General features: G+C 40.5%; 2 protein-coding genes across 2 annotated transcripts in view; both read left to right on the top strand.

Moving 5' to 3' along the window:
* ppp1r3cb (protein phosphatase 1, regulatory subunit 3Cb) overlaps positions 1-25,182 on the top strand; it is a 48,083-nt gene that overhangs the window by 9,039 nt on the left and 13,862 nt on the right. The gene's annotated exons all lie outside the window — the stretch shown is intronic.
* LOC146627418 (uncharacterized) lies at positions 3,451-4,305 on the top strand. Its single transcript, XM_085361754.1, has 4 exons — positions 3,451-3,463; positions 3,555-3,608; positions 3,706-4,053; positions 4,163-4,305. The coding sequence occupies exons 1-4, from the start codon at positions 3,451-3,453 to the stop codon at positions 4,303-4,305; spliced, it is 558 nt and encodes a 185-aa protein (XP_085217880.1).

Below are 25,182 nucleotides of genomic sequence, written 5' to 3'. Positions count from 1 at the left end.
ATGGGGTGAAGCTTTCTGTTGACCCGCAGCTTAATAAGATAAGATAACCTTTATTAGTCCCACACGTGGGAAAGTGGTTTTGTCACAGCAGGAAGTGGACAGTGCAAAAGTTATGAAGCAAAAATTAGAATACAATGCAAATAATATACTGTACACAACTGTACAGAATAGAATAAAATAAAATACTATATACAGTAGAATAAAATATACAATAGCATAAAAATAGAATGCAAATTCTATATACAACTGAGTAAAAATACAACTTTGTCAGAAGTTTGTACAGTTTGATGCCGTAGGCTGATTCTGCGAGTCAACATCACCATTTGGCGTAATTATTGGTGTAACACTTTGTGAGTCGCAGGCATGTTCGTCTGCGCAGTCTGAGCACTTGTTAGGGCCCGAGCACTAAAAGTGCGAAGGCCTTATTGTATCTTTTATTGATTTGATTTTATTGATTAGCATCTCAGTGAATACAGAACAAAGATCTACCACAAAGAAAGAAAGCACGAGACAAGGCTAATCAAAAGGTCTTGGCTGAAGCTTTTGCTTATTACGCCAACCCTTTAACAAAAGATCTTTTTGTATGCAGCTCCTGTACACAGGGCTCGAAGCAAAGAATAAAACAAAGCAAAAACAAACAAAAAAAAAAAAGTTTCCCCCTTAGAAAGGTACCTACATCAAAGCAAAAGAGTCAAGAGTTTCAGTTTTATTATTTTTGCTCTTTTCATTCTTGATTTATATATTTTTCTAATATTTTTAAACATGTTTTTAAACCAGGAGAATGAACTCCACCTTTTTAAATCCCTGTCAGAACTATTCCACAGGTTACCTCCTCTAACAGAAACACATCTCTGCTTTATATTTGTCCTCATCTTGTTTTCCTTAAAGAAATCTGTTCCCCTTAAGTCATATTGACTCTCTCTGACTTTGAACAGCTTCTGAGTACTGGGGCAAAGCAAGTTATTTTGTGCTTTATAATTATCTGTGCCATTTTATATTCAACTAAATCATAAAATTTCAGGGTATTCAGATTAATAAACACAATGTTAGTTGGTTCTATATAGTTTGATTGGTTTATAATTCTTATAGCTCTTTTTTGTAACTTGAAAATATGAAGAGTGTTCGTTTTATATGCATTACCCCATATCTCCAGACAGTAAGTCATATATGGAAGCAACAGAGTGCAATAAAGTGTGTATAAAGATTTTTTGTTCAGGACATGCTTTGTTTTATAGAGAATATCGATGGTTTTTGACATTTTTGTTTTCACATGGTTTATATGAGACTTCCAACTCAGCTTATCATCAATCATCACTCCCAAGAAATTTTATTTTCATTCACTCTTTCAATTTCAATTCCATTAACCCTGATTTTAGAGACATTTTTCATTTGTCTAGTGCCAAAAATAATCAATTTTGTTTTCTTTATATTTAACGATAACTTATTTACATCAAACCAGTTTTTTAATATATTTAACTCCTTTTCCGCTGCAGTCAGAAGCTGTTCTAGGTTTTTACCTGAGCAGTACAGAGTGGTGTCATCAGCAAACAATACACATTTTAACAGTTTGGAAACACTACATATGTCACCTTATAAATACTAACCCCTTCCTCTTTCAAAAGAGTCTCCAAAATTACTGCAACACTTTCCCATTTATTTGGCCCAAATTCCCTGCCAAAAGCACCTCCAATCCCACGGCCCATCTCTAACAATGCAAGAGATGAAACCAACCAGACATCCAGCAAAACATGAAACTGTTCTGGAGTTCTGAGCAGGTTCATTCATTCAAGACGTTAACACCGGTGGCAGCAGTGGACGGACCTCTATTTGCTCCAGCAGCTGTGTGAGAGTCAGCAGATCGCTACAAACTGAAGATCATATGCAAGTTTTGGAAATTAAATTATGAATATTAACTTTGCTTTAAAACACAAAAATTTTAACTCATCTCAACATTCATTCAAACACATGACAAACTAATTGACACACCTGAGTCACTCACAGAGAGTGATATTATACCCCTCTCGTCAAACTGACAGGTCATTAATTATTCATGAGCTCCGGAAGTAATTAAATTATTCATGAGCTCCGGAAGTAGGAAGTAATTAAGTAATAAAAATATGATATTCATAAAAATATGATATTCATAAAAATATAATTGATTATTTAGAAAGTTTCTTATATATCAAAATAGCATTCTTTTATTTCTTTAAGCAATTAAAAAAATTTTTTTTATTTTTTTATGCTCAAAAAACGCCATCTGGTGGCGGGTCAGTGTGTGTGTGCGCGCGCGCCCGAGGCTGTGTGTCTGGGCGCGCGGGGGCGCGCCCGTGTCTCCGGACCGTGCTCTCTCGGGCTCCGTGCTCATGTGTTTAAAAATGTATTAAACCATATTAAAATTGTTTAGTTAAACTTGTGCTTTTGTAACGTTCAGTATGGCCACAAACACATGCTGCATGCCTTGGGGGAAAACTTTATTTAGATTTATATGCATTTGTAGATTTAGAATAAAACTCATACTCAGAAAAAACTCGCGATCCCCTAACCCTAACCCTCCTTAGAAACATAAGCAGGGAAAACTCCTTAAAAAACCCTCCGCGATTTCTCCAAAACCCTACAATAACTTGTTAGCTACCCCTCTATTCCCAAAACCTTATATTCGATAACAGGGAAAATCCTGAAAAAATCCTTAGTCTTTTTTCTCAAATTCAGCGCCCCGCGGCTCCCTTCATGCTCAGCCAAACAAAGCCAAAACTCCTTTTAAAAATTTCTCCGCGATTTCTCCAAAACCCCTAGAATAACTTGTTAGCTACCCCTCTATTCCCAAAAACCTTATATTCGATAACAGGGAAAATCCTTATTCTTTTTTCCTTCAAAAACTTCCCTCTTACTAGCAAGCTCTAAAATTCAACCCACACTCTAAGTTCTACCTCGCTCTTAATCTCCGATCCACAACTTCTTGCAGAGCACAATTTTTTCCTGCTTGTTCGCTCCCCGCTCTGCTCCCTAATGCGCTGCTTACCTCGTTTGAAAATTCCCCCCTTAGACCAACTCCGCCTCACTGCGCCCCGCTGCCAATCACATAACCCTTGCACCGCTCCCTTCGCACCCCGGTTAGCCAATCCACTCCAGGTCTGATTTTACGATCTCCCGCTGAGGTTAAGACTATCGTCGAACCCCCAGAAGACATCTGACTTCAGTCATATCAACAACTGGCGCCGCTCCGTGTCTCTTTCCTTATCCGCATATCATTCGGTAAGTGTTAAGCTTCCCCGTCTAACTACATTTTCGCATGTTCCTTTTTTTCCATTCTGTCAAAAAGCTTTTTCATCTTCAAAAGCCATGCAAATAGGCTCTGTAACACTTGGAATACACTTTTTAAATCATATATAAGCTCCCCTCTAACACTCAGAGCTAAAAAGGGCGTTTGTAAGTTAAACTATAGAAGCGATCATGGCCTCATCAGGTACCTCATTTTTTCTCACTCTTGTTCATATAATGTTTATATTTTTACTGTTTTTTCCCGTTTGTAAATACTCGATGTTATTTCTTTTCAGACTCTGAGATAAACCTGCTCAACTCCTCTTTTTTTGAGTCTCTCGATCGAATTGGTAGGTTTGGTTCATTCTTGTTCCCCTTCTTAACAGCTAATTGTACAAGAAAAACAAAACATTTACCCTCTTTTTTCATTTTTATCAAACTTTCTAGATATCTCTGACTTGGACACCTTTATTGGTACGAGTTCCCCGAATTCTTCACCACCAGTGCTTGTGCGATCCACAGGAAAGAATATTCGTCTCTCCACACGGGACAGACAGCATTTGCTCTCTACGCTAGATCGCCCTGCTTCATCTGGCCCCAGTTCCATTCCCGTCGGAGCTTGTTCTCTCCCGCAACCCTCTGGGAAAAACTTGCGCCTGTCCGCCGGGGACAGGCAAGATTTGCTCTCCGAGCTCACTCCCGATGCTCCGGCCGATCGGAGCCCCAGAAACGCTTCTTATTCTCCGACATCAGACACACGAAATGCACCGCGCCTGCCTTTGAGACCCAATCACGGTCAGTCTCTCTAGGTTCTCGCTTTTTTCTCATTTCTTTTTTAAAATAAAAACTAACCCTTTTCTATTTAACTTTACTAACTGTTTGTATCTTACCCTCAAATTCTCAGGGCGTTTCAGAAGGAGGAGTAGCAGGACCCGCAGGATCGCAAGGACAACGAGGACAACGCGAACACGCACCCGAAGGCAGCTGGCTTCAATCGCTCTTCGCGCGGTATCTCTGTTCGCTGAATTAGTTCAGCTCATCTTATAAAAACTTTGTTTTTGATTTTTTTTTTTCATTTTGCTTTTCAAACATACTCTCTTTTGTGGTTTTTTGTTCTTTTAATATATTCCTGTTAAACAATAATAATAAAATAAATGGATAACCAGGAACAAGATATTACAGACCCGTTTCTTGCTTTAGAAACAGCGTTAGCTAGGTTAAATGAAAATATACACCATTCTCAGATTACATATTCACAAAACAGTGAGCAACCTGAGGTGATCAATAATAATGATCCTTTAGAATTGCTTAATTTAGCTCTTGCCCGATTAGCACCCAATGAAAGTGCCTTTCAAAATATTTCTTTGAGTTTGGGATTGGATCATGATGAGATCCAAACAGAGTCAGACGCGGTTCATTCACAAATGAGTCTGACACAAAACATCTCCTCTTCTGATCCGTTTTTAGCAATTAATAGAGCTTTAGAAGCTTTGGCCCAAATACAAAATGAGGTTCAAATACCGCCAGAGTTATTGAGTCAAATAAACAGGCTAAATCAAAATCGTTTCATTGATTCTCAAAGCCAGCATTCGCTAGTCTTTTCCCCAGAAAATGCGTGTCCCAACGAACCGCTCAGCCGCAGCCCCCCGATACAGCTGTCAACCACTTTCAATGACTCTAATCCTCATCAATCACTCAGCTCTCCCGCAGACATTGTCTCTGCGAACGAGCCACTTAACCCAGTAAACCATGATCACTCCTTTCAACAAGGGGGTAATCCAGACCAGAGTTGCGCCAGTAATTCAGCACAACCCTCTATAGTTGTTAGAAATAAATTTAATAACGTTGAAATTAGAGAAATTTTGAATTTTCCTCCTCCAAACGATATACCCGACTATGCGCATTATTATCAAGGCGTAATGTCTAGTGCACGTGAAATATCAAACAGGGTTTTCTCTCACGCACGTCCAGGTGATTATATCCAGTTAGAATTGATAGGCCAGCAGTTACAAAATAATGTTTCAGTGATTTTACGTGATAATCATGATTTATCTGAATTTGAAAATTTATTCTTGAGAGCGGTACAGTCAAACTGGTCAGTAATGTGTGATGGCTCGTTGGAGGTTGTAGCTCAGATTGTTACACCCCCAAATGGCAGTGGGAAAAGATTGCTTAAACACATACTCGACAGCGAAATTGTGAAAAAGAAAACACGTTTTTTATACGTGGTCCATAACCCCTCGAATAAGTTGTGTTTTGCTACAAGTGTTGCCCACCTTCTGCAACCCGATTTTAATGACTATCAAGCACAAACATTAGCTAGAGAAATTCAACAAAAAGCTGGTCTAAATGATCAAACGCCTGTTGGGTTTAATCAAATAATTACATTTGAAAGGTTACTAGGATGTAAAATTATAGTATTTTACCGTAACGAGCATGATCGCACCCTTTGTAAATTTCAGACTAGTACAGTGAATAGCGCAAAAGCCTTGTGTTTATTTTTATTTGACAATCATTACTACGCTATCAAAAATCTTAAAGGATTTTTGGGCACAGCGTATTTGTGTACTCATTGTTACATAGGCTTTAACCATGTGTTATCCCATTTCTGCCCTGCTCGTTGCTCAGTCTGTATGCAGCCTGACTGCAACGATCATTTCCTCTCCCCTATTGTATGTACCGATTGTAATCGCACCTGTAGATCTCGTTATTGTTTTGAGAGCCATAAAAAACTCGTTGAGAAGCGTGAAAGGTCTGCCAGCAACTGTGAGCTCTACAGGAAATGTATCAAGTGCTCAAGGCTATATTACTTAGCAGCATATGAAAAACCTCACAAATGCCAAAAGAGAAAATGCCAAATCTGTCGTCAGGAAATCTCTAGTGATCATCAAACACATCAGTGCTATATGCAGGTTTTACAACGCGAAACAAAACATAATAACAAGTTGATTTTTTATGATTTTGAAACTTTTGTTAACGAACACGGTGAGCACAGCCCTTTTCTGGTGTGTACAAAAACATCAGATGGTAAATCTTGGAGCTCTCAGGGCGAGCATTGCGTTGAAAACTTTCTTGCTCATTTTAGACGCCCCCTCTTCAAGGGCTCAATCTTTATCGCTCATAATGCAAAGGGTTTCGATGCGTACATTATCCTTCGCGGGTTAGTTAGGCGAGGATTAAAACCAAACTTGATAATGCAAGGTTCCAAAGTGATCAGCTTTACAGACCCAGACTTTAATCAACGTTATATAGACTCGTCATGCTTCCTACCTATGCCATTGTCAGCTATCCCGAAAGCGATGGGATTTTCAGATAGTGTTAAAGGTTTTTTTCCTCATTCTTTCAGCTCCAAACAAAACCTAACTTATGTTGGACCGTACCCTCCCCCTTCCGCATTTAGTCTCGAGCGCATGACATCAAAAATTAGACAGGAATTTTACAAATGGTATGATTCAGTCAGCTCTGGCCCCTTCAATTTCATGAAACAGGCGCTGTTATACTGTAAAAATGATGTTGAAATTCTAGCTCGGGGTTGCACATTGTTTAGAAACGGGTTTATTGAAGAGAAAGGAGTAGATCCTTTCAGTCGCAACACGCTTGCAAGCGCTTGTCTTAAAACGTATTTGACAAACTTCATGCCTGCCAATTCTCTGGCCCTTCCCTGTCCTTTAAATTACCATAATCAGGTAAAATCATTTTCCTCATCCTCAATTCAATGGCTCGAATATCTCTCGTTTACGCAAGGTGTTTTTATCAGACATGCGCTCAATCAAGGAGAAAAACAGCTCGGTAGTTATTATGTAGATGGATATTCCGAAAATAATGGTAAAACATACGCGTGGGAATTTTTGGGCTGCTACTTCCATGGGTGTGTTAAGTGTTTTTCCAATCAGTCCGATGTTAACCCCCTGCTAGGTTCCTCTTTTGCAGAGTTAAACAGCGCCACTCAAGACAGGCTCGCTAGATTGAGAGCTGAGCATAATGTCTCTCTTGTTATAATCTGGGAGCATGAGTGGACCGAGTTAAAACGTAGTGATGAGAGTGTAATCAGCTTTCTCAAACGTTATGATCCACCAGAGCCTTTGATCCCCCGCCATGCTCTCTGTGGAGGCCGTACAAGCCCAGCACAACTTCGCTGTAGTGCCGGCCCCCGTGAGAAAATCAACTATGTCGATGTCACATCCCTGTATCCATATGTAAATAGTACATGTAGTTACCCCTTAGGTCATCCTCAAATAATCTTTCGAAATTTTCAGCACCCTAAAAACTACTTTGGGTTTATCAAAGCCGCCGTTTACCCACCACGACGGCTCTATTTTCCGGTCTTACCATTTAAAACAAAATCAGGAAAACTTCTCTTTACTCTCTGTCGCACTTGTGCTGAAATGAACAACCAACAAGGAGCCTGTAACCATAGTAACGAGGATAGAGCACTGAGAGGGGTTTGGACCACTCCCGAGTTTAACCTCGCATTAGAAAAGGGTTATGAAATAGGTCGAATCACAGAGGTATGGCACTTTGAGAGACAGAGTAACACAATATTCACAGACTATGTACATCATTTCCTGCGCAAAAAACAAGAAGCTTCAGGCTACCCATCAGATGCTGTAACTGAGGAGGCTAAACAGCTTTACATTAAAGACTACCAGGTTAAGCAAGGAATAACTTTAGACCCTGAAAACATAAAACTAAACCCTGCTAAAAGACAAATGGCCAAACTGTGTTTAAACTCCTTTTGGGGAAAATTTGGTCAGAGAAATAATCTCACACAGAGCAAACTGGTGAGTGACCCCGAGGAATTCTTTAACCTCATGTTCTCTCCAAAATACAAAGTGAGCTATTTCTCTTTTGTCAGTGATGATGTGGCTCTTATTCAATGGTGTTATGTGACCTCTGCACTCCGCTCCCAAACTCCACAGATAACATCTTCATTGCGGCCTTCACTACTTCATATGGGCGTATGAAACTCTACAGTTACTTGGATCAGCTGCAGGAAAGAGCTATTTACTATGACACTGATAGCGTAGTGTATCTCACTAAAGAAAATCAATCTGAACTAGAAACAGGCAGGTATTTAGGCGAGCTAACAAATGAGTTAGACCAGGATGATTTCATTACAGAGTTTGTTGCAGCAGGACCTAAGAGTTATGGCTACATGACCAGAAAAGGTAAAGTTGTTTTGAAAGCAAAAGGAATCACACAAACACATGATGTCTGCGAGAAGGTCAACTTTGAATCTGTAAAGATTCTTGTTGACAATTACATTGATAACTGTGAAGGAGGGTCTACACTTGAGGCCCCTCAGCACAGTATCGTTCGTAATAAATCAGCCTTTTCACTACAAAATTCATCATTTCCCAAAAAATTCCGTGTTGTTTATGACAAGCGTAGATTGCTGCCAGGAGGTCTGACTTTACCCTTTGGTTATTGATTTTTTGTTATTCGTTTTTGTTTGTTTTTTTAAAAAATGTTTCAGCCTGCTTTAATCGAGTTTGACCCCAGACTTCATGTGCCATTTTCCTGTATGGTTGTCGGGCCAAGTGGCTCTGGAAAGACCTTTTTTGTGAAATCTGTATTGGAAAACTGTGTACATGTTTTGAACAAGCTTATTGACAATGTTGTGTGGGTTTATACATCCTTTCAACCTCTGTATTCTGAGCTTCAAGAGAAAAATAAAAACATTAAATTCATCGAGGGCATTCCTGAATCATTTCAAGATGAGACCTTGTTTCCCTCACACCAAAGTCATCTCATTGTACTGGACGATGTTATTTTTCAAGCAGCTAATCATCCGGAAGTGGTCCGGATTTTCACTCAATACAGACACCATAAAAATATGAGTGTGATGATTTTGAGCCAGAACGTGTTTTTACAAGGTAAACACAGCAGGACGATCAGTCTGAACAGTACTTACATGGTGTTGTTTAAAAACCCCCGTGATAAATTACAAGTTAATACACTAGCTAGACAAATATACCCAGGACGTGTGCAATACTTTTTGGAAAGTTTTGAAGAAGCTACAAGAGAGCCACACGGATATTTATTGATAGATTTAACCCCCACCTGTCCAGAGCAACTAAGACTGAGAACAGGGATACTACCCTCTGAAAAGCTGTGTGTTTTCTTGCCCAGGAAAAAATAATAGAAACAATGTCTGTAAGATTGAGAAGAAACTTTGCTTTACTGAAAACACTAACCACAAGTTCCCCTAAAATCCGTAAGGTTATTTTACAACAATGCTCACCCGATTTTATTCAGTCTGTTTGTGAGATTTGTATGAATCTTTTAAAAGGAAATATTCCAGTCACAGAATGTCAGCATAAGAAGCTGAAACGGTATAGAGAGAAAATCAGACAGATGGCCAGCAGACGAGAGGGTGTTAGAAAGAAAAGAAAGTTAATCACTCAAAAGGGGGGTTTCCTGTTACCTTTGCTCACAACGGTTCTACCCATTGTTGCAGATCTGGCAATTGGGGCAATTCGCAAATAAAGATGCAGAAAATGTATCTGATCTCACCTGAGCAGATCAAACGCTTAAATGAAACACATGCAAATGCTTCTCGAGTGAATATCAGAGAGAAGGCGGAGGATGATCTGGATAGTCAAATGAGACAAGTACTGGAGACTCAAGGTCTAGCACCAGATGAGAAAATTAAAAAGTATAATATGCTTTTACAAAGGTACACAGCAAAATCTCCAGTGTTAAATTAACACTAGAGAGTGTCTATATGGGTCCACACCTCTGAGTGTTAAATACAACACTGTTGAGTGTTAAATTAACACTTTTGACAGTGTTATATGTTTAAAAGTAACCTAGTCAGTTTTGAAGATTAACAAAGACTAACACTGAGCAGTGCTGGTTTTCTAACACTGGAAAATAACTCAAAATGTTAGAAATATTCCAGTGTTAGAAAACCAGCACTGCTCAGTGTTAGTCTTTGTTAATCTTCAAAACTGACTAGGTTACTTTTAAACATATAACACTGTCAAAAGTGTTAATTTAACACTCAACAGTGTTGTATTTAACACTCAGAGGTGTGGACCCATATAGACACTCTCTAGTGTTAATTTAACACTGGAGATTTTGCTGTGTATCTGGTGCTTGAGAGACAGAAATCAGATGAAAGCAGACATATAACACTGAGACTCCCCAGAGAGCGTAAAGGGAGTGAGAGTGAGAGATCCGATGAATATCATCAGGAAGAAAGCGCAGAGGGGGGAAAGACGGGAAGTGTGAATAAGGTTTTACACGATGTTTTAACCCACATAAATCCACGTTCAAAGAGAAATACTGAATATCTAATGCGTAGAATATTAGCATCAAAAGGTCACATCGGATGGAGTGAGGAGGGTGAATTGATGCATAGAGAAAAGCCCATAGTAGGTAGTCAAATGCTGGACCTGATGAAATTTTTAGCAAGTCCCCGTGCAAGTGTGAAACCCATAGGCTGGAGCTCGCTCGCGCGAATGTTGGCGGATGTAAAAATACCCCTATCAACTATTGGAAACTTATCAGCTAGAAGAGAAATAGCAGCGTTAAAAGGAGAAACAGGAGAATACCACACATCATCTGAGGATGATGTTATTGTTAAGAAAAAAAAGAAGAAGAAAAGCAAGAGCATCACACCGTCTTGGGTGTATTTCTGATGTAATCAAAAACCAAAAAATAAAACCTTATTGTTTTTAAAAGTTAATTGTTTCTCATGTTTTTATATAACAAAAAAGCACAAATACACCACTTTTTTTCCGAAAGAAAACGTTTGATAGTTTTATTGAAATATTTTTAACACAAATGACAATCATTAAAAGCTTTCAGAGAACACGAAGTTTGATTAAAATTGCTAGCCTTACATATTAATACACATCTGATAAATCGTTTTACAAAACACGAGACCATGCTATCATTTTTGATTTGGTCAGAGCTATATAAAGCAAGTACATCCTCATAACTCTTTCCACGCGATTTGTTAGCCAGAAAAAATATGCAGTGTTGGCCACATACAGTGGAGATTGTGGCTTGTAGCTGTCTTTGATGAAAAGATACTCGTTTAGCATGCTTTTTCAAAAATGTTACAATACTTTTCGGGTAAAAAGGATAATCTGGTGGGAATCCAAATGAATCGTAAAAACTTGCACCTCCGTCTTGATCTAAAGAAATAGCCAGCCAGTGAGTTCCAGGTTTGTTCCTAGGATCTGTATTTATGATCATATATGTAGGCCGTTTAAACGAGCGTTTGAGTAATGTTAATAATTCATCTTCTGCATATACTCCAAAAAAACTATCGCCCACTAACAGTCTCATAATACTTTCCAATTCGTGATTGTTCATGATTCAATAAAAAAGTGAAACCTTAGTAATAATCAACCAAAACTTGTCTTTTGGAATTGATCTCGAGAATGGAATCATAACAAGCATAAACGATCAGTGTCGTTGTGTGAGGCAGTGGCACTCTGAAGCGCATTTCAAGTCTCAAGTTGCCATTTATCACAGGTGACAAGGCCTGATTGTCATCTGAAGGATTCATATTGAAAACAAACAATGTATATCCTTGTTCAAACTCCTGTCTGTCAATGCACAAGGACAAATCTTTCAGGTTTCTCCCGGTAGCAGTGTACAGGCTGTAAAACTCTCTTACGGACTGATTTTCAGCAAAATTGGGTTGAAACGCTTTGGCTGGTATTTGCTTACTCTCATGACACAGAGCCAAAAACTCTAGATTGTTGTGTTGGAAATTGAAAGGGCATAAATCATATCGACCTGTAAAAGCCTCGTGGTTAACCATGCCTATGACTAGGTAACGGGGAAGTGAGCCCAGAAATAGATTCTCATGATGTGATATCCGCGAGTTCTCGGGTATTGAAAATGTTTTTACATTAATCCGGGAGATGGGATACAATGCATTCGCTTGCATGAGAGCGGACGCGTGGCCAACACGGACAGCGGGGGAGACCGTGACTTTCCTTACGAACAATGATGCCCCAACAATATTGAGATGGTAATTGGCATTTTCAGGCGCCATGAGGGTGAAAGCATCGTTGGCTCTTGTGAGTTTAATCCGTAGATCCACATTATTTAATAAGAGTTTTTCGCAGAAAAATATGTCTGAATGTAGCGGACCGATCACGTGGAACTCTCGCGAGCGTTCACTGTAAACTGCCCTCCGGACTAAGCCCCTATTCGGCCCGTTATTGATAACATGGGAGTCGTGTGAGCCAGCAGTATCTTTGTAAAACAGACCTGCACTAAATTGAGTTTTCAGAGTTTCTTCTGAGTAATTTAAATATGTTTCAATTATGGCTCTATATGCATGTGTCGAACTCGCTTGTGAAATCAGTCTGTCGCCCAATGTGACGTCACACTGACTGAAGATGGTGTTTAAAGGGTAATTTATAATTCCAACATTAGCGTCTGCTGCAATATCGCTACCATCATGGCTTGTTATTTTCATTCTTAAACTGAACAGTGTATCATTCAGATCTAAGTAATGCAAGCCATTTCCGGGGACATAAAATTCCAGAGGTCCCCGATCTGTGAGCGCTGTTACTGGTAGAATTTCTGAATAACATTTGTCCTCGATAGACATCTGAGTGAGTGGGGCTGTAAAAATATCTAACTCACTCAAGGTGCATTCGTTTGATCTCTCGTGAAGTAAAGACATTGCTGATTGCTTCTTAGTTGATGTTGTGTTTAGAATATATCAGTCTTGCGTCCTCTCCGTCTCACGGTTTTCCCACTCTGTCTCTTTTTCACCGTTTTCCTGCGCTTTTTAAACTCTCTCAACCTCTGACCAGGGGGCCGCTTCAAGGGTCTGCGCGAAATTAGGGTCAGCCCCGAACCCTCTTGCTGTTCTGGTGTGTTCGACCGAGTTAAATTTGAGAGTGATGAGGTGACAATATCAGAAGCAAAACCTTTGACAGCAGATTTGAGGTGAGGCTTTGCGATGCTCACACCCCTCTTTATGAACGGGGTTACAAATCTAAACAATTTAGAGAAAATAGACGCTATTCCGCGCCCGTAAATTACAGGCGCACCTGAAAATCCGGGCAGACTGTTACCAGCCTGCGTTTGATAATACCCTATAAATCTATTATTATCCATTTTGTTGTTGTTGTTGTTGTTGTTGTTGTTGTTATGAGTTATGCAAGATCCTTGACAGGCCGGAAATGTAGCTTTACTATCGTTTTACCGTAGGTAAAGTTTACAGGCTCGTTCTGATCGGTTTTGATTTCAATATGGATATTTTCAATTTGTCTTCGTGCAACTGGAATATAGTCTGGTTTGTTAAAAGATAGGGTCACGATATCTCCGTAATTGCCCTCTATTTTCACAGTACGCAGTAGCGGGGAGTAGCTATCACCCACGAGCTGTAAGGCTGCTATATCAGAATAACAGAATAGATGATAACAGCCAGCCTTTATATCTGAAGGATATGGGGCAAATTTGCGCTCAAATCGTTGCCATACACCTGCTGGTACACCAAGCATATATGCGAGAGGCGGAAAAAACCTTAGTTGATATATTCCCCCAGCTGTGAATTCAAACTTTTTAACAATGGGATGATATTTTAGATAAATATCAGAGCTGATACGCCTCAGGCAGGCCTCAATCTCAGCTCTCAAAGTTTCAGCATGATCATAAAACCCGGCGCGTATTTTGGTTTTAACTACGTTATCAGGCTCAGCATCACCCTTTCTCCTATATTCAAAATAAGCCTTATCATTAGGGAGATTAAGCCATGTATAGGGATATGAAATTTCAGTGAGAGCAACCTCCCATGCCCCATCGAGATTGAGATGCTGGGCGAGATCCACACGGAAACAGCTGCTGGTGTTAGTTTTAAATACATTCAAACTTGCATTTGATGGAAGCTTATCCTTGACAAGAGTGATTTTCTGCAGCTCATGCTCATAAAAACTACCGATAATTTCTTCCCCGTCATAATCTTTGATTTTATAAACGGGAGGATCTCTAGGTATGCATTGGTCAATAGTAAACACTTCGCTTGTGAATGTTTGCTCATACCGCTTATCAAACACACCTCTGACTTTAGAGAGCCTAACGTGATCACCTTTTTTAAATTTCATGGGGTTTTTTCTACAGCGAGAAGAGGTGCCATACAGGTTTTGAAATACTAAGGCTGTGTTGTCTGAATTTACTTGATTCGGAGTCATTTTTATGGAACGATGGTAACTACTGTTATAGCTGTCTAATAAATCTTGTAACACATCGATATATCTACGTGTATTTGCAGCAGTGAAATATCTATACATTTTACTTTTAAGAGTTCTATTAAACCTTTCACAAACTGATGCTTTTAGATCGCTCCCTGTAGCAAAATGATTTATACCATACTTTTTCATTAAAGATTGAAAACTGGAATTAAAAAATTCCTTACCGCTATCTGTTTGGAGTTTTTGTGGGATTTGGCCATGTTTCAAGACAGATTCAAATGCTTTAGTGACTTGAACGCCTGTTTTGTTTTTCAAGATTCTTGCATAAGCTTTTTTAGAGAAAACATCTATAACTGTAAGTAAATATTGATAGCCATCATTATGCTCGGCTAACGCTCTCATATCTCAAAGGTCTGCTTGGTATTGATTAAGAGGTCTGGGGACAAACACACGGTTTCTCGGAAAGCGCAGGCGTGCAGCTCGGTGTAAGGTGTAAGCGTCTTGTCCAGAGAGGAATTTCTGTGCTGTTTGCGCGTTAATCTTTGTACCAGTTTCATCCTGTATGCTTTTAATCAATTTTTCCACACCGCAAAAGCTACCAGGGTGAGCTGGGTCATAATATGCACGTTTCAATAGATTCTGCTCTGCCATGTGTGATCTTTCAAGTTATGTTTAACTATGGTTTTATTTCATTATGAGCGGCTAGTTTTATGTCATGTAACGAGTTTTGCAAATATATTTTTTATTTGATATAATTAATAACATTATAGTTTGTTTCTTTTCTAGTGAAAAAAAATAATTAGTTTGATTTACTGCAACGCTTTTCCAAAAAAGTTTTATTTGATGTAACGGTTTTCAACAAACTATTTAATCTGATGTAATGAACAAAACAATAAACATGAACAAGAAAAGTTCTAAAAACTAACAGAGAAAAACATTTAAAAGTAAAAATAAGAAAAATAAAAAACATGTTAAGAAAAATAAATGGTAAAAGAGGGAGAGAAGAAAAACGATTACTAGGGGAGCCAAAGGGAGTATTTGTCATATAGTACTTTATCAATTGTGGTCCGGGTAACTTCTGTAACGCTTGACTCAATTTCTAACAGTGCGGTCTCTATATCACTGGCCTCTCGGAGTTCAAAGAGATATGCTTGGGCCACACCTCTGACTTGAGCCGCTGGTGGTGAAAAACCCTCTAACCGCAAAATTTGTAATAATGTGTTGGTGAAATGTCCATTCCATAATCTTCTGCTGAGTTCATCATAGTACTTGAAAAAGTAATATTTTTCCAGTGGGAAAAGACATGAATGTCGTCTTTGTGAGGGATGTGACACCTCACATCCTTGACAGACATCTTGTCTGTGTTTCTGGAGCAAGGAGTTAACGAGGTACTTTACAGTCAATTTTATAAGTTCAAAAACAGCAGTAGGGAGTAGAGTCGCGGCCTCATCGTTGTCCGCGGGCGAAGGCTCGTTGTCTTCAGACTCTCGGAAAAGAGCCCGGCACACAGGGTCGCCCAAGGCCCACAGTGATGCACCGGAGATTGCGGTGCTTGAGGGGCTCTGCTCCGGTGATTGCCACCCGAAAGCCGCTAGTTGTGGATGGCTGGGCGAGTTCCATCCTTGCGGTGATGAGGGCGGGGGTGGAGGCATAGCGGCCGGAGACGCTGAGGCCTGATGCGGGCTCTCGATCAACGGACTGGATGGCGGAGTAGCCAGATCGATTGGCGGAGTGGGTGGCGGTGTAGCCAGGTCGATTGGCGGAGTGGGTGGCGGTGTAGCCAGATCGATTGGCGGAGTGGGTGGCAGTGTAGCCAGGTCGATTGGCGGAGTGGGTGGCGGTGTAGCGAGATCCATTGGCGGGCTGGGTGGTGGTGTAGAAGCAGCTGATGGTCGGAGGGATGATGGAGATAGAGAGCTGAGGGGTCCAAAGCTGTGGTTAGTCATGGTTGTTTTAAGTAGTGGATGAGAGAGCGATTGCGGTTTTTAAGGGTTAGGGTTAGGAGAAGGCGGGGTAAGGGGGGACCGGAAGTGGGGGTGGGGGTATGTTGACCGTGGCGGGTTATTTCCAACCATCACCAGCTCAGTTGTACTTTTACTCATTTTGAACAGGTTTAATATTGTCGCATTGTTCTCGGCCATCATGTTGAGCCAGTGCTGAGTCGGAATCCGAAGCAATGTGCTGAAAACCCCGGACTGGGAGTTTGTAAGGTCGATCACAAAATCATCTGTGCAAGCTTGCTCGCATGTTTGTCGACTAACTCTACATACCCATCTGCAAAATGGAGTGCTCTTGGTCTCCCACTGGGTGTATGTGACGGTTTTGGTCACCGTGTTTTCATTCCGGAGTCGTTTGTGTTCTTGGGTGAATGGAGGGAACGAGTATTCCTCTTTGAAAACCCGATGCGTCTGTGTTTGCTGGTCTCTGGTTCGCGGTTGCTGAGAGCTGGTTTCCCGCACGCTTCTCTCTATTTCAGGGGTGGTAATGAGTGTAATAACCGCCCAGTCAGAGCTAGTAAAAGCGATTCGCGGTGTTAGCGGACCAAAACTTTCACCGGCTTTGAGCTGATAGAAAAAGATTTCACTCTGTGGTAGGCTGAAGGCATAACCCCAAAACCTGCCATTGTTGAGGCTGAATCTTTGCTCCAAACGGTTGGCCGCTGCTGTTGGCTGCACTCTGCAGAGATGTAGTCTTCTGAGTTCAGACGCCGTGGCGGAAGCTCTGTAGCAGTTTACAGGAGTTTGAGAAAGCACCGTTAGGTTGGTAGGTCTCACGGCCATGCTTCTTTGTGAAAAAAGAGAAAACTTGCTTGTTTTTTCTGAGAGAGAAAAAAACAGTTAAATTTAAGCTGAAATGTTAGATTATTTATCCTGAATGCCAGTAAGTGAATTAACCTATGGCTGAGAAGGTAAATCAGACCTGGAGCCGATTGGCTAACCGGGGTGCGAAGGGAGCGGTGCAAGGGTTATGTGATTGGCAGCGGGGCGCAGTGAGGCGGAGTTGGTCTAAGGGGGGAATTTTCAAACGAGGTAAGCAGCGCATTCGGGAGCAGAGCGGGGAGCGAACAAGCAGGAAAAAATTGTGCTCTGCAAGAAGTTGTGGATCGGAGATTAAGAGCGAGGTAGAACTTAGAGTGTGGGTTGAATTTTAGAGCTTGCTAGTAAGAGGGAAGTTTTTGAAGGAAAAAAGAATAAGGATTTTCCCTGTTATCGAATATAAGGTTTTTGGGAATAGAGGGGTAGCTAACAAGTTATTCTAGGGGTTTTGGAGAAATCGCGGAGAATTTTTTAAAAGGAGTTTTGGCTTTGTTTGGCTGAGCATGAAGGGAGCCGCGGGGCGCTGAATTTGAGAAAAAAGACTAAGGATTTTTTCAGGATTTTCCCTGAAATGCCGACCGTATGCCCACCCCCGATTGTTCCACTACTTTTTGTCAATTTGAACCCGTTTCTCTCTCTACTCTGAAGCATCTAATCGAGAAACTCAATAATACTAATCTTGTACATGATGTTCTTCCATCCCGTATAGTCAAGGATTGTTTTAGTACAATTGGACCTTGTCTTTTGTCCATATTGAACTCCTCCTTGCTGTCCGGCTATGTACCATTAGCTCTTAAACATGCCATAATCCAACCTGTTCTAAAAAAAAGTAATCTCGATCAAAATGATTATGCCAATTATAGGCCGATTTCCAAACTTCCCTTTGTGGCTAAAATTCTTGAGAAGGTAGTTCTGCTTCAACTTCAGACCTACCTGGATGAGAATAACATTAATGATAAATATCAATCGGCCTTTAAACAACACCATAGCACTGAATCAGCACTGCTTCGAGTTTTTAACGACCTTTTACTAATGGCTGACAATGGACGCCCCTCTGTCCTAGTGCTATTGGATCTTTCATCGGCATTTGACATGGTTGACCATAACATACTATTGGCGAGACTAGAGCACACTGTAGGCATCAAGGGCACTGCCTTGGATTGGTTTAAATCTTACCTCTCCGATCGGCTCTCTTCGGTTCACTTGGCTACCTCCTCCGCTGTACCTGTTTGCTGTGGTGTTCCCCAGGGATCTGTGCTAGGCCCTACCCTGTTCTCACTGTATATGCTTCCTTTAAGTGTCATTTTTGAGAAACACCACATTGCCTTTCACTATTATGCCGATGACATCCAGATCTATTTTGAGCTGAATGATGATCTAGCTATGTCCGTGAGTAACTTTCGAGAGTGCATGTGTGAGGTCAAGCAATGGCTTCTGGCAAATTTTCTTATCCTTAACGATAAGAAAACTGAAATTATGATCTTTGGCAGTGACGCTCTTCGTGCCAAACTTCATGATGCTTTTGGTTTTCTCACTAGTTCTTTCCCTGACACTGTTAGGAATCTGGGTGTGCTACTTGACAGCTCATTTAAACTTGACAAACAAGTATCTGCTGTCGTCAGATCTAGTTTCTACCAACTTCGCCTTATTTCCAGGGCCAAACATTACATCCCGCACAATGACTTGGAAAAGCTTATCCATGCCTTTGTTACGTCACGACTAGATTACTGTAATTCACTTTATTATGGTCTTCACTCTACCCTTTTACATAGATTACAGACAGTCCAGAATGCCGCTGCACGCATTCTAACTAAAACTAGGAAGTTTGCTCACATCACTCCCGTCCTTGCTGATCTGCACTGGTTGCCTGTGAAATTTCGTATTCAATTTAAAATTCTGTTGTTTACTTTTAAAATTACTAATAACACAGGGCCAAGTTATCTTAAGGAACTCTTAAATTCATATCTTCCTACGAGGGCCTTAAGATCTTCCTCACAGTCATTGTTGGTTCAGCCCAGATCTCGCTTGAAGTCTAGAGGTGATCGAGCGTTCGCTCTAGCTGCACCTGAGCTGTGGAACAATCTCCCGATTGGCATCCGGGCGTCTGATTCTATTCAATCTTTTAAATCACGGCTTAAAACATATCTGTTTGAACTTGCTTTTTCTACCAGTTAAATTCTCGCCTTGCTTCTAGTGTGTTGTTCTAATGTTCTAATGTGTCTGGTTGTTTTGCGTTGTCCTGTGCTGTCAATGTTTTCCATCACTGTGTTTGATGGTTCAGCTTTACAGCTTTACTCTGCTATAGCTCTGTGCTATAGTTTATTCTTATTAGTGGTTTTTATCTGTGAACATAATCTCACACTTATATGACTCTGACGTTATAGTCTTAATTATTTTATTTTATTGTTGCGTTGCCTATGTCCTCTATCACTGTGTATGATGGTACAGTTCTCTTTGCTACAGCTGTGTGCTATTGACTGTTCCTATTAGTGGTTTTTACCTGTGAACATAATCCCACACCTATATGATTCTGATGTTTTAGTGTAAATCATTTTATTGTTTTATTGTTTCATGTAAAGCACTTTGGCATGCCCCTGGCTTTTAATGTGCTCTATAAATAAAGATTGTTGTTGTTGTTGTTGTTGTTATCGAATATAAGGTTTTGGGAATAGAGGGGGTACCCTAACAAGTTATTGTAGGGTTTTGGAGAAATCGCGGAGGGTTTTTTAAGGAGTTTTCCCTGCTTATGTTTCTAAGGAGGGTTAGGGTTAGGGGATCGCGAGTTTTTTCTGAGTATGAGTTTTATTCTAAATCTACAAATGCATATAAATCTAAATAAAGTTTTCCCCCAAGGCATGCAGCATGTGTTTGTGGCCATACTGAACGTTACAAAAGCACAAGTTTAACTAAACAATTTTAATATGGTTTAATACATTTTTAAACACATGAGCACGGAGCCCGAGAGAGCACGGTCCGGAGACACGGGCGCGCCCCCGCGCGCCCAGACACACAGCCTCGGGCGCGCGCGCACACACACACACTGACCCGCCACCAGATGGCGTTTTTTGAGCATAAAAAAAAAAAAAAAAAATTTTTTAATTGCTTAAAGAAATAAAAGAATGCTATTTTGATATATAAGAAACTTTCTAAATAATCAATTATATTTTTATGAATATCATATTTTTATGAATATCATATTTTTATTACTTAATTACTTCCTACTTCCAGAGCTCATGAATAATTTAATTACTTCCGGAGCTCATGAATAATTTAATTACTTCCGGACTTCCGGAGCTCATGAATAATTAATGACCTGTCAGTTTGACGAGAGGGGTATAATATCACTCTCTACTCACTTTCTTAAATCCACTCGCTCTCACAAGCTCGACTCCATCAGTGGCTGTTTGTTATATTAGCCACACTTATACACACTGCATGTAACTGCAAACGCTCTTCAGCCATGTTGATGTGTTACCTATATTGGCTGGAAATGTTCATTTCCAGACAACAGACACAGGCAGACTATGCTTACATGTTACAACACTGGTGAAATTTTTATGTGTAATATATTTGTTCAAGACATTTCTTTGTTATGGGAAACATTTTGAAATCATCATGAGCAACAGGAGCGGTGATTTCTATAACTGCCACAAGTTAATCTGTAGTGGTTTTGGTATCAATGTGACAGGAAGTAAATACGGGCCAGTATCGCCGATACCGATACTTTTCAATTAATAAGGTGGATGCGTCATTGAATTGCTAAATGTGAATTAATTTTCATGACCTTGAGTGGTTTTTGTGATATTTTCTTTTTTATTATTAAATAGTTCAAACCCAGGAAATAATTAGGACAAAGCTTCTAATTAGAAAATGCTTTATTGTGGCGGGGCATGGCCTGCGATGTCCATCTCACCTGCACGCCGGATTGTACCCTGTGCTCTGCTTGTGTTGTTGTAGGTGGTGAGATGAATGAACACAGGCTGCGTCCCATCATGCTTTAAACAAGCTGTAGTTCAGCCTCTTCTTAAAATACACAATCTGGACACAACTGTTCTGTCCAGTTACAGGCCAATCGCAAAGCTTCCTTTTCTGTCTAACGTCTTGGAGAACGTGGTCTCCTTACACGTGCAGGCCCACATTGATTTTAACAAATTCTCTGAAAAATTTCAATCTGGTTTTAAATCACTACATAGCGCTGACACGGCACTTAAGGGTTTTTAATGATATTCTTGTCCTGTTTTTCTTCTCTCGCCCCAACCAATCACAGCAGATGGCCCCGCCCCTCCCTGAGCCTGGTTCTGCCAGAGGTTTCTTCCTGTTAAAAGGGAGTTTTTCCTTCCCACTGTCGCCAAAGTGCTGCTCATAGGGGGTCATATGATTGTTGGGCTTTTCTCTGTATCTATGAAGCGCCTTGAGGTGACTTTTGTTGTGATTTGGCGCTATATAAATAAAATTGAATTGAATGATATTCTTTTAACGCGGGACTCTGGCAGCCCTGCTGCCCTTTTATTGTTGGACTTGTCAGCAACTCTTAACACGGTCGACCACGACATCCTGTTATCACGACTAGAATTTCACGGCTGCCCTAAAAGGATCTGCTCTTGTTTGCAATGCTGTGGTTTCGACTCGCCGCTCCTGTGTCAGTGCAGGCACACTTTGCTCCCCCTCCCCCCTCTTGTGTTTAGATGTTGCGTCGTAATGTGATGTGACTTAGACGCTTTGGGGGTTGTTGTTTACATATTATTTATATTTCCACCAGTTGTTTTTGTTGAGAGTTTTAATTCAAGTTTTTGTATTATAGTTTCTTGTTTGTTTTAATTTGTTTACTGGTTTGCTTGCACTTTTTAAAAGAAGAAAGTGTACTTTATTGGTCCCCGTGGGGAAAATCCCTCTCTGCATTTAACCCACTCACTCAGTGAAGCAGTGGGCAGCCATTGGGCGCCCGGGGAGCAGTGTGTAGGGACGGTACCTTGCTCAGGGGTACCTCAAGGTAGCCGTTCAGTGGATTCGAACCACTGACCTTCCGATCATGGGGCCACCACTCTACCTACTGAGCTATCCCTGCCCATTTTTTTTGTTTCTTAAAAAAAAGAAAAAGAATTGATAACTGTGAACCACCACGGCAGACCCGATGGCATTTTCATGCTTCGCAGCATCGTTTATTATTACAATAATCACACGGTTGCTGTTACAGTACGTTCAATGGCTGCAGCTCTCCCGCTGCCAGCCGTACACATCACCACCAACAGCAACACAAGCAGAGCGCAGGTTTTAAGCAGCGAGGTGTGATTGTAGAGGCCGTGCAGGTGAGGTCATATCTGTTGACATATCTCCAAAAATGCACGTCATTGTGGAGAAACTGCACAGCGCAGCACAGTGGTGTTGTATGCGTGAGATCGGATCCACGACTGTGACAGAAAAGCCGATCAGCTGATCATTGATCATTTTCATGATTGAAGTAGCAACAGGAGAGGGAGGGGCTCCATATATCAGTTGTTAAGCTTAATGTGGGAATGCTTTACAAACATTCAGAGATGAACTGTACTGGTATCGGTCCGATCCAGTAATTTAGGTCAGTATCGGACCGATACGTAATATTGGATCGGTCCATCTCTACGCTGAACTCAACCCTGAGCCAATGTCGTTGTATTGATCATCCTCCGGAAATTAAAAACACAGTTCTCCACTTCATCTGTGGAGGACGAGAATATGACTATAGCATCTCAAAGGTCAAAGGGTATTCTCCTTTAACAACCGAAAACTCGGTAATGACCAAAATATTAGGCACGTTCTGCCCTCTTCTGCTTGTGTGACTGAAGATGCAGTTCAGAAATGTCACCACTAGATGGAGGCAAACGAATGTCAAAATGGAACTTGAGCCTCACTGGGCTGAGATTCACATTACAGGGCAAGACAAACAGAAACACACACAAAATAATCATTTTAAAAAGTGAAAACAACAATAACAATGTCCTTCTTGCGATGCATTATGGGTCCTCATAATGGCACCTTTTTTTTCAGTCATAACTCGGCTTCCATACCTCCCACATCTAGCACATGCTATATTGCCCCATGGCATTAATTATCCATAAAATCTCTGTAAGAATAAAATGAAGTTTTGAAGAGTGTTCATATTTAAGTACAGGGTTTAAAAGTAAGTGGAACCTGAACCACATTAAGTGCTAACATCACTAATGTCACATAACTTTACTGACATGTGGCCAAAAGTCATGTGTAAATGTTCTTTCATATTGGAATATGTCTGTGAAGGTTCTCAGTCATCCAGGTCATCGTAGTCTAAGGAGCTTGCAAAGAAAAGCGTCTGGACTTTAAGTTGCTTGAAGACGTTTCACCTCTCATCCGAGAATCATATTGGAACATTTGCATCGTGACATAAAACTCTTACTTACTGTTAAAGGTTTACTCTTCTTTCTTTCTTTCTTTCTTTTTTTTATATTATCCACCTTATAAACAGTACCTCAAGTGGTTGTTGATCAATGGTCTTGACAATTTGCATATAATTGATGAAGGAACTGACCTCACAGTCCATTGTTCCCTCCGTGGTGCTACTTTCAGTCATTATGCAAATGTCCTGTTTATGAGGTTGAAACCTGCAGTCACCTGATGATGATGAAACATTTCTCCCACTGAAAACGTCCAGATGAACAGAATCAACTGTTTGGGTTGACTGACCTGGATGATTGAGCATCCATCAGGACAGAAAAGAAACAACCATTACTTTCTTCAAAGCCATGATCTCAAACTCATCTTCAAATAGAAGATTTTCTCCCCATCTGCTTTTATACTTTTTAAAAATAGCTCACCAGTAGATTAATTCTAAGGTACACTGTGGTTTTTCTCCTTTCCTTCCTTTTTCAGAATAGAATAGAATAGAATAGAATAGAATAATCCTTTAATTGTCCCACAAGGGGAAATTTGGTTGTAACAGCAGCCAGAAAGACACATATACAACAAACAGGACACAGGACAGAAACATACATGATTTTTCTTACATATTTACATTAAGGACAGTGGTTACTATAAACAGAGTACTGTACAGTTATTAAATAAAATAAAATTAACTACAGATAAGAGGCAAAGCAGGTTGTAGTGCTGGTTTTGTGTTGTGTATTTCTCCCATTGTTAGTTTTATTGTTTTGTTCAAGTTAGTTTTTTTATTTTACCTCACCAAATGGACCTATAACAGAAATAAATGGATAAATAATGATTAATCTTAGTTTGACCACATAATGATAATCCCTTCATCTGTGTCTATTCTTTGATAAATCATATAATAACTAATTGGCCTCTTAAATCCTCCCTGTTTTTTTGTCTTCATCCCCTTTCTGTTTAGGAAGGAGGGTTAGCTTCATGACGTGGACATTTGTGACATGGGCGTGGGGGACACCCGTTTGCTAATGCACTAGACCCACAAACAGTGGCAATATAAGACCTTGTTTCCCTTTAACCCTTTATTATCTTTCTGAGAAGACTGAGAAAGGCCCGGCTTCCACCACCGATCCTGACCACCTTCTATAGAGGAACTATCGAGAGCATCCTGAGCGGCTGCATCACTGTCTGGTTTGGGAACTGTGCCATATCAGACCGCAAGACCCTACAGCAGATAGTGGGAACAGCAGAGAAGATCATCGGGGTCTCTCTCCCCTCTGTTGAGGACATCTACACCTCACGCTGCATTCGCAAAGCCACCAGCATTGTGGCTGATCGGACACACCCCTCTCACACACTCTTCACACTCCTGCCATCTGGAAAAAGGTACCGAAGCATTCGGGCACACACATCCAGACTGTGCAACAGCTTTTTTCCACAAGCCACCCGTCTCCTCAGCAAAAAGGGACTGACTGATAAACACGCACACGCACACACACACACACACACACACATTATCACTCAGCTTAACTCAACTACCTCAAAAC

Source organism: Diplotaxodon limnothrissa, linkage group LG8 (genome assembly GCF_057381915.1).
Source record: "Diplotaxodon limnothrissa isolate DT_005_m linkage group LG8, D_limnothrissa_male_GT1.1, whole genome shotgun sequence".
NCBI lineage: Eukaryota > Metazoa > Chordata > Actinopteri > Cichliformes > Cichlidae > Diplotaxodon > Diplotaxodon limnothrissa.
The sequence above is the reverse complement of the archived record's forward strand: the minus strand, read 5'-3'. Positions and strand labels throughout refer to the sequence as shown.

Excerpts from the sequence above, each read along its gene's own strand:
- LOC146627418 (XM_085361754.1), top strand. Across the intron at positions 3,609-3,705 it reads TGAGTCTCTCGATCGAATTG|ATATCTCTGACTTGGACACC; the intron begins GTAGGTTTGGTT and ends CAAACTTTCTAG. Across the intron at positions 4,054-4,162 it reads GCCTTTGAGACCCAATCACG|GGCGTTTCAGAAGGAGGAGT; the intron begins GTCAGTCTCTCT and ends TCAAATTCTCAG.